Below are 9,457 nucleotides of genomic sequence, written 5' to 3'. Positions count from 1 at the left end.
GGGTACCAAAAGATTTCTGCAGCACCGAAGGTCCCCAAGAACACAGTGGCCTTTATCAATCATAAATGGAAGAAGTTTGGAACCACCAAGACTCTTCCTAGAGCTGGCCGCCCAGACAAACTGAGCAATCGGGGGAGAAGGGTCTTGGTCAGGAAGGTGACCAAAAAACAGATGGTAACTCTGACAGAGCTCCAGAGTTCCTCTGTGGAGATGGGAGAACCTTCCAGAAGGACAACCATCTCTGCAGCACTCCACCAATCAGGCCTTCATGGTAGAGTGACCAGACGGAAGCCACTCCCAGTAAAAGGCACATGACAGCCCGCTTGGAATTTGCCAAAAGGCACCTAAATACTCTCAGACCATGAGAAACAAGATTCTCTGGTCTGATGAAACCAAGATTGAACTCTTTGGCCGGAATGCCAAGCGTCATATCTGGAGGAAACCGGGCACCGCTCATCACCTGGTCAATACCATCCCTACGGTGAAGCATGGTGGTGGCAGCATCATGCTGTGGGTATGTTTTTCAGTGGCAGGGACTGGGAGATTAGTCAGGATCGAGGCAAAGATGAACGGAGCAAAGTACAGAGATCCTTGATGAAAACCTGCTCCAGAGCGCTCAGGACCTCAGACTGGGACAAAGGTTCACCTTCCAACAGGACAACTACCCTAAGCACACAGCCAAGACAACTCAGGAGTGGCTTTGGGACAAGTCTCTGAATTTCCTTGAGTGGCCCAACCAGAACCCGGACTTGAACCTGATCGAACATCTCTGGAGAGACCTGAAAATAGCTGTGCAGCAACGCTCCCTGTCCAACCTGACAGAGCTTGAGAGGATCTGCAGAGAAGAATGGAGAAACTCCCCAAATACAGGTGTGCCAAGTTTATAGCTTCATACCCAATAAGACTCGAGGCTGTAATCGCTGCCAAAGGTGCTTCAACAAAGTACTGAGTAAAGGGTCTGAATACTTATGTAAATGTGATATTATTTATTTTCATAAATTGCTTTGTCATTATGGGGTATTGTGTGTAGATTGATGAGGGGGGGAAAAAACAATTCAATACATTTTAGATTAAGGCTGTAACGTAACATAATGTGGAAAAAGTCAAGGGGTCTGAATACTTTCCGAAGGCACTGAATACCTAATATATTATCTGACATGACTGTCACAGTTTTTTAAATCGTTCATGTTATTGTTAGCAGGCGATACATTAGGTCAGCATTATATAGACTGTGAAAGGGTTCGACTGTAGTCTATAAATTATTCAAAAGCTGAGCGTTTTAGTATGGGGAGATGAAGAGCTATAGAGTTGTGTGTGTATTTGGTGGGGGAGAGAGAGAAAGACGGAGAGAGAGAGAGACAGACGGAGAGAGAGAGCGAGACAGAGAGAGAGCGAGACGGAGAGAAAGAGACAGAGAGAGAGAGCGAGAGAGAGAGACAGACAGAGAGAGAGACAGAGAGAGAGAGACAGACAGAGAGAGAGACACAGAGAGAGAGAGACACAGAGAGAGAGAGACACAGAGAGAGAGAGACAGAGAGAGGGAGAGAGACAGAGAGAGAGAGAGAGACGGGAAATAAGATGAAAGGCCCCGCACAGCAGTTGTCTTATTACCAGTTATTAAAGTAGGTTTTCCTGGAGCAGTGAAAAAAAGAGGAGTGTGTGTGTGTGTTTGTGTGTGTGTGTGTGTGTGTCTGTGGCTGGTGCAATGATTTGGGATCTCTTCCCCCTCCTCCTCCTTGCCTATACAGAGGAGGACTGAAAGAGGGAGAGGGAGCGAGAGAGAAAGAGAGCCAGATTAGAGTACAGTGAGAGAGAAATCAACACTCAACGAGGGGAGAAACCCAATAGACGAGAGTGAGAAAAGACAGAGCGAGAGATACCGGAGACAAGTCACATGAAGAGAAGAGAGGAGACTCATCTCTGTAGCTGTCGAGCTGAAGCCAAGAGGGAGTAGTGTGTTTCGTTGGACTAGATCTCTTTGCTTTTCAGAGCCCACATACAGACACAAGTGAGTGTGTGTCCTGCTGGTGCCTTACTCGTGAAGTGTGTGTGCTATGCTCGGGACTTTGAGTGTGTGCGTGTGTGAGACCATGTGGAGGTTCGTGACCTTGTTCCTTCTAGCCCACCTGGGGCGCAGTCTGACAGGGGCATGGAGAGCCTCCCTGCCGCGCCTGCAGTTCACTCACTCAGGTAAGACAGAACCCTTCTCTCTCTCTCTCCCACACGCCCTGCTGTCTCTTGTTAGTGTGGCTCGAATTTCTCCTGTCTACCCACACATTGTGCTGTCTATTAATCGTATTATCTAGTTCAATGTCTGTCCCTCTCACTGCTTTCCTCATTCCGGGACACTTTCTTACACAATGAGGGATCAGCTATGTTCAGGAGAGTGTGGGATGTTTGTGCCATGATGTTTGTGTATGATTGACGAAGTGCAATTATTGTGTCATGATGATGTGTGTCATCGAGGGGGCTGGCTTTTCTTTCTTTTTTTTTTAAAGAATGGGTATGACAGTATAATTTATCTGTCTTCTAATAGAGAGGTATGTTAAGATCTTACGTCTGTGCTAATGTAAGTATTGAGTGATATTGGAGCTGCTCCATCTGTTCATGTCTGAGAATGCAACAATCCCGAACCCCAGTTAGGAGTGATAGTCTAATCAGTCGTACGTGAGTTACATATAACAATCTGATTCAAGGCTGAAACGTACGTGACATAGAAAGAGTAAAGGGAACTTGTGCACAGAGGGAAGCTAGTTGGATTTAGTTCGTTCGGTCGGGGTGACGGTGTCTGAACACAGAGAGCCGTTTCATTTCCTGCGTCATTTCTGCTTTGCGGGACTTCATTTCAGTGCTACATCTGGCTGCTTTTGAACATGAGCATCACAACGTGGAGTTCAATATCAGTGGTATGAAAAAAGAAAGTCCAGAATCTTAAAAAAGGACTGGAAATACTTTTGGACCTCACTATACGTCTGATAGCCTGACCGCCCTTTAACCTCTGCTCTTCACGGGTCAGATTCACCACTAGGTCCTGATTCCAGATCAGATCCTGGAGGTCCACGTGTGAGGGAGCTGGTCTTAACCCCACCATGACTGATTACCCAATCAGCTTGGCCGCCTGGTCCCCCCCCCTCCCTCTCTCTCTCTCTCTCCAACCCAGCTTGCCTTAATGACTAAATGATACCAGTTATTCAATCAAACTCTGCGTCGGCCAGCCAGCCAGCCAGCACCGGACTAAGCTGCCTGCCACCCCCCCAGTCCTAACGGCTCAATTATTGCAGTTGCTTGTAGACTCCAGCCCTTATTTCCCAAATGATAAATGACAGCTGGGGATTGGGTTCTTGCCTCCCACACACAAAAGGACATTTTACTGCTGCGAATGATGTGAAATGTATAGCGGCACATATAAAAGGCTAATGAAGCCAGCTGTTTAGCCATGTAGAAGGATTACTTTATCCTATCCTAGGTATTCCCCACCTCTTTAAGGAATACCTAGGATAGGATAAAGTAATCCTTCTAACCCCCCCCCCCCCCCTAAAAGATTTAGGTGCACTATTGTAAAGTGGTTGTTCCACTGGATATCATAAGGTGAATGCACCAATTTGTAAGTCGCTCTGGATAAGAGCGTCTGCTAAATGACTTAAATGTAAATGTAGAATGATTGGGAACCCCACACAAGCGGGTTATAGAGTTGCCGTTTGATGATGCTGCCTTTAACAGTTCACCTGCTCCTCTCGTGACCCGTGAGGATGCCACATTACCCTGTACAGTGATTGGAGAGACGGCCGTGTTTGGAAGGTCATTGTCATTTTGAATGATTTACACAGGACATTTGTGACATAAATTGGAAGTAACTCCATCATCTCAAGATGATGACACTTTCCCCTTTCACCTGGTACCCCTTCTTCCTGGCAACACCCTTGACAACGGTAGACGGTGGTTTTGCAGCCTTGAACTAAAGCTGTGCTGTAATGCTCAGACAGAGAGCTGCCTTTGCCAAACATCTGATTATGATGAATACGTATTTATCCAGAAAGGTCAAAGGGCAGGGTATCCACGTGTGCCTGGTTGAGTGGTGAAAGAATCCAGATGTCAGGGAGTGTGTGTTTGTCTGTTTCCCAGGCATTTCCAGGCCTGCCTTTCTAATTGCACTGTAATTGGTGAAGTGATAACCCCATTTCCACAGGAAACGGGCCCCAGTTTCCTAATTTCTCTAGTGGCACACCGCACAAAATCTTCCCACTGGGAACCGTGAGCCAGACAACTCAGCTATGGGGCTCCCCATGTAGAGAAACAGGTAGACTAACTCAGACACAAAGACAGACACACACACACACACACACACACACACACACACACACACACACACACACACACACACACACACACACACACACACACACACACACACACACACACAGACTTAGACACACTAGCAATCCTCTTGATAATAACAAAATGGTAATGAGGGAGATTAATGATAACTACACTATTGAATCACGATAGACAGGATACTTAGTACCAATTTGAGGAAAATAACCATATTGTTTTAATGGACGCCCACCATGGTGTGTGTGTGTGCGTGCGCATTCCTGCCTGCATCTATGTTCATTTTAGTCTGTGTGTGTGTGTCTGTATGTGCGCTTGTCGTGTGTGTGTGTGTGTGTGTGTGTGTGTGTGTGTGTGTGTGTGTGTGTGTGTGTGTGTGTGTGTGTGCGTGTGTCTCCTGATGCAGGAATGTTCGTAGCTGAATCACACGCCACACATTTATCCTAATCACATAGACACACGTCAGTGGCTCCCATGACTGAGGTAATCTAATGTTCGCTGGCTCGGGTTTGTTTGGCGGCTAAAAATATATCTCTCATCCTCCTGATGCCATCCTAACTCATGGCGTACACATCCACACAGGACTGGAGGAAGAGAGGGTGGTGGGCAGACAGAGACTCGCCCTCAAGAAAATGCCACAGACACCAGAGGAAGTGTTAAGGTCGGGCCATGAGGACACAGGGCGGAGAGGGAGGGGCGAGTGGGCGGTGGAGATATGTCAAACGTTTTTCTTTGATTAAGAGTGACGGGGTCAAGGCTCAACTGGCTGGAGGTCAAGGGTCATGGACTTAAGGACCTCGCTGTCACCTTCAGCTTGTCTGAGGACGTCGGCACTCTGCAGTTTTCACAAACACGTTGAGTCTACCCGGACTGAAAATACATGGCTGTTCTGATGAGTTAAGACACATTTAGAAACAGAGGCCTTTCTGTTTGTGATCTTGGATTTCAACAAGATTTTCAGGATTCCAATCTAAGCCTTCTGAACTAAACAATGTACCTTTACAAATCTACTTCTCACTAGTTTGTTTCTACACGTTGGCCTACATTTACAGTTGAGCCGTTAGTGCGTTACTGCATGAAGCTAATGGACTTTCAACAGTAGATGTGTTTTGGTGTTAGCTGTGGAAGCCAGTCTGACAGGTGAAACACTGACAGCACTAATCCCTCTGAGGGGCTGCTGGTGAGAAAAGGCCTGGAACCCCCACTGGGTCGACATGGTCACTGTTGTCAAGGCAACTACCCCAGAGGAAGGATGGGCCCGTTGGGGTTGGTGGGTGCAGCTGGTGTGTTGGGAGAGTGGCAGGAATGTGTGTGTGTGTGTGTGTGTGTGTGTGTGTGTGTGTGTGTGTGTGTGTGTGTGTGTGTGTGTGTGTGTGTGTGTGTGTGTGTGTGTGTGTTCGTGCGTGTGTGTGTGTGTGTGTGTTTGTGTGTGTTTTAGTGTGCGTGTGCGTGTGCGTGTGCGTGTGTGTGTGTGTGTGTGGAGACTACATGTCCGTGTCTAAAAGGGTATTTTAGCTTGGGAGAGGCTGGAATGTGTTTTCTATCACCCTGAATAAGAGACAATCATCATAGACTCAGAATGACACAATCCTGACGGGTGTTCTGGCCATTGGCTCTACAGTCCAGTGTGTGTGTAGAAATATACAGTATATACAGTACATCTAATATATTTGGGTGTGAGAGAGATGAGATGGGTACACTCTTAGCGGGGACTTTGATTGTGCTATTTGAAACGTGTCACTCAGCAAGTTTGCCAACAACCAATAGAATGTGTATGCCAGTCTGATCTTACGGTCCTCCCTGGTTCTTAAAATAAATATTTGCTACCTCTTTCGTCAGCAAATGAAAGTGATTCAATTAACTCCAAATGGCAGTTTATTTTTGTAGTTTCCCTCCATCACAGACAGTCTCCTGGGGTTCTTCGGTTGTCCCCAGAACCCTTTAAAGAACCCTTTTTGGTTCCAGGTAGAACCCTTTCCACAGAGGGTTCTACATGAAACCCAAAAGGGTTCTACCTGGAACCAAAAATGGTTCTCCTATGGGGACAGCTGAAGAACCCTTTTTGGAACCCTTTTTTCTAAGCGTGAAAGGGTAAAGGTAATATGTGCAGTTAGAGGAATGTAAACCAATCCATCCTCCAACTTCCTTCCTGTGTGATCTCAAAGCCGATTGACATTCTGTATGTTAGTGTAGTTTGTGTGGGAGAAGTGTGGTTTCACAATGAGAGTAGACTGATAGTGGGGATTGTCTTCCTCTGCTAATCGCTACTCTCAGCTCTCCGGCTGTGGGGTCTATCCGACATACAGCCTCTAGCACAGCTTTCATAGTCTGACTGTTGTATCATCCGCTATCGTCGAATCTGTCGGGAGATGTGTTTCGTTTGTTTGTCTGATGGACTTCTGACTTATGTCCATCCCGATAAGCATGCTTGAGAAATGAATAGATGAATGTGTGTTAGACGCTGTGGGAAAGGGTTTGTGCTGAGTCATATTATGTCGGTTTGTGGAGTGGAGTTGGACTCATCCAGAGTCCTAGCCACAGAATACTACAACTCATATGATTAATGGATGCAGCCTAGCACCACTCATTAGCTGGTTTTTGGTGAACCATATGAGTTATTATAGCTGGTGTGTGACTGTTTTTGATCTCTCGGTCGTTCTATCTGTATTTCATTTAGCATCTATTCATTATTCATTATTACTACCTATTATTCATCTATACAAATTGTTTGATCATACGGTCACATTTGATTTGTCGTTGGGTTATAGACGTATTATAGCTGTGTTATTGGTGTCTGTGTCATATTGTGACTGTACCCTCATCTCTCTGCTGTACGGTGTTCATATTAGGACAGCCTCAGTACCGTGCTGTTGTTGTATTCATCTCTCTGCTGCACGGTGTTCATATTAGGACAGCCTCAGTACCGTGCTGTTGTTGTATTCATCTCTCTGTTGCACGGTGTTCATATTAGGACAGCCTCAGTACCGTGCTGTTGTTGTATTTCATCTCTCTGCTGTACGGTGTTCATATTAGGACAGCCTCAGTACCGTGCTGTTGTTGTATTCATCTCTCTGCTGTACGGTGTTCATATTAGGACAGCCTCAGTACCGTGCTGTTGTTGTATTCATCTCTCTGCTGTACGGTGTTCATATTAGGACAGCCTTAGTACCGTGCTGTTGTTGTATTCATCTCTCTGCTGTACGGTGTTCATATTAGGACAGCCTCAGTACCGTGCTGTTGTTGTATTCATCTCTCTGCTGCACGGTGTTCATATTAGGACAGCCTCAGTACCGTGCTGTTGTTGTATTCATCTCTCTGCTGCACGGTGTTCATATTAGGACAGCCTCAGTACCGTGCTGTTGTTGTATTCATCTCTCTGCATGTCTCTCTCTCTCTCTCTCTCTCTCTCTCTCTCTCTCTCTCTCTCTCTCTCTCTCTTTGTCTCTCTCCCTCTCTCTCTTTGTCTCTCTCCCTCTCTCTCTTTGCTTTATTGGCATGACTTAACAATGTACATATTGCCAAAGCTTACTTTGGATATTTACAATATGAAAATAATAAGAATCAAAATTGTCAACAGTAACAACAATAACCAAGAGTCAAAATAACCATACATTGGACAATAACAATAAGCATACAGTAGATGACATGTGGAGGTTGATTGGTCTGTCAGACACTGTCCCTCATCTTATGGCAGGCAGCAATGTAGTGCGCTGCCAACCCACAGCTCTCTGCGTCCTCCCCCAACAGGACGGGTAGCCTACTCTCATCAGAGAGGTCTTTGAAACCTTGAATAAGGGATTCAAATTTGGGGAAATGACACTCTCTAATTATTTTATATTTTTTACATTTTGTCAGGAAATGCAGCTCTGTCTCAGGTTCTGCTGTTGTGCAGTGGTTGCATAGCCTTTCCTCTACAGGGAGCCAGGTTTTCCTGTGTCTACCCTTCTCAATGGCAAGGCTGTGCTCACTAAGCCTGTACTTTGTCAAGGTTTTTCTAAGGTTTTGATCAGTAACCATGGTCAAATAATTAGCCACGGTGTACTGTCGATTTAGGGCCAGATAGCACTGCATTTTGCTTTGTGCTTGTGTTTCCCAATAAGCAATGTAGTTTTGTTTTGACTGTGTTGTAATTTGGTTTATTCTTATTGATTGGATGTTCTGGTCCTGAGGCTTCAGTGTGTTAGTAAAACAAGTTTGTGAACTTAGCCCCAGGACCAGCTGGATGAGGGGACTCTTTTCTTTGCTCAGCTCTTGGTATTGCAGAGCTTGGTAATGATATGAGAGGGGGGTCACTGTATTTTAGATGTTTCCAAAACTTAATTGCAATTTTTTGAGTTTTTATTATTAGTGGATATTGGCCTAATTCTGCCCTGCATGCATTGTTTGTAGTTTTCCTCTGGACATGTAGGAGAATCTTACAGAACTCTGCATGCAGGGTTTCAATGGGGTGTTTGTCCCATTTGATGAAATCTTGTTTTGCAAGTGGACCCCACACCTTGCTGCCATAAAGTGCAATTGGTTCAATGACACATTCAATTAATTTTAGGCAAATTTTAATAGGTATTTCAAATTTAATTTGTTTTTTAATGGCGTAGAATGCCCTGCGTGCTTTCTTTCTCAGTTCATTCACTGCCTCATTAAGGTGTCCAGTTGAGCTTATTGTTTAACCTAAGTAATTGTAGTTTGTGCAGCAGTCTATATATTTTGTACCAATTGAGAACTTTGGTCTAATTCCCTAATTCTCTAATTCTCTCTCTCTGTCTCTCTCTCTCTCTCTGTCTCTCTCCTTGTCTCTCTCTCTGTCTCTCTCCCTTTGTCTCTCTCTCTCAGAGCTGGTCCAGAATGGCCGTCTCCTATCCCTGCCCCTGGCGGCGGGGGACATGCACTCTCTGCTGCCAGATGAAGATGGCCGTCGGCTCTACGTGGCCATGAAGGACAACCTGCTGTCCACCAGCCTGGACGACATCACACAGAACCCCAGCAAGGTCAGACTGCCTGGCTTCTCACACTACTGAGCCGAACCGAGCCAAACCAAACCAAGCTGTACTGAGCTGTCCTGGTGACACAACCACCATAATTGTTAGAACTTTGTTGAAAAAAAAGACGATTTGAAAAGCAATTATCCAAA

The 9,457-nt window shown here is 45.6% G+C and overlaps 1 protein-coding gene across 2 annotated transcripts in view; it reads left to right on the top strand.

The window, feature by feature from the left end:
- Positions 1-1,728: 1,728 nt before the first annotated feature.
- The window catches only part of sema3h (sema domain, immunoglobulin domain (Ig), short basic domain, secreted, (semaphorin) 3H), a 33,189-nt gene continuing 25,460 nt past the window's right edge, over positions 1,729-9,457 (top strand). For both annotated transcript variants that reach the window (XM_045695986.1, XM_014146347.2), the window contains exons 1-2: positions 1,729-2,190; positions 9,160-9,314. In XM_045695986.1, the coding sequence (XP_045551942.1) occupies positions 2,055-2,190; positions 9,160-9,314 (291 nt within the window). In that variant the 5' untranslated portion in view covers positions 1,729-2,054. The remainder of the gene's footprint in view (positions 2,191-9,159; positions 9,315-9,457) is intronic.

This window comes from Salmo salar, chromosome ssa15 (genome assembly GCF_905237065.1).
Source record: "Salmo salar chromosome ssa15, Ssal_v3.1, whole genome shotgun sequence".
Taxonomy (NCBI): Eukaryota; Metazoa; Chordata; class Actinopteri; order Salmoniformes; family Salmonidae; genus Salmo; species Salmo salar.
This window is presented reverse-complemented; position numbering and strand designations above follow the sequence as displayed.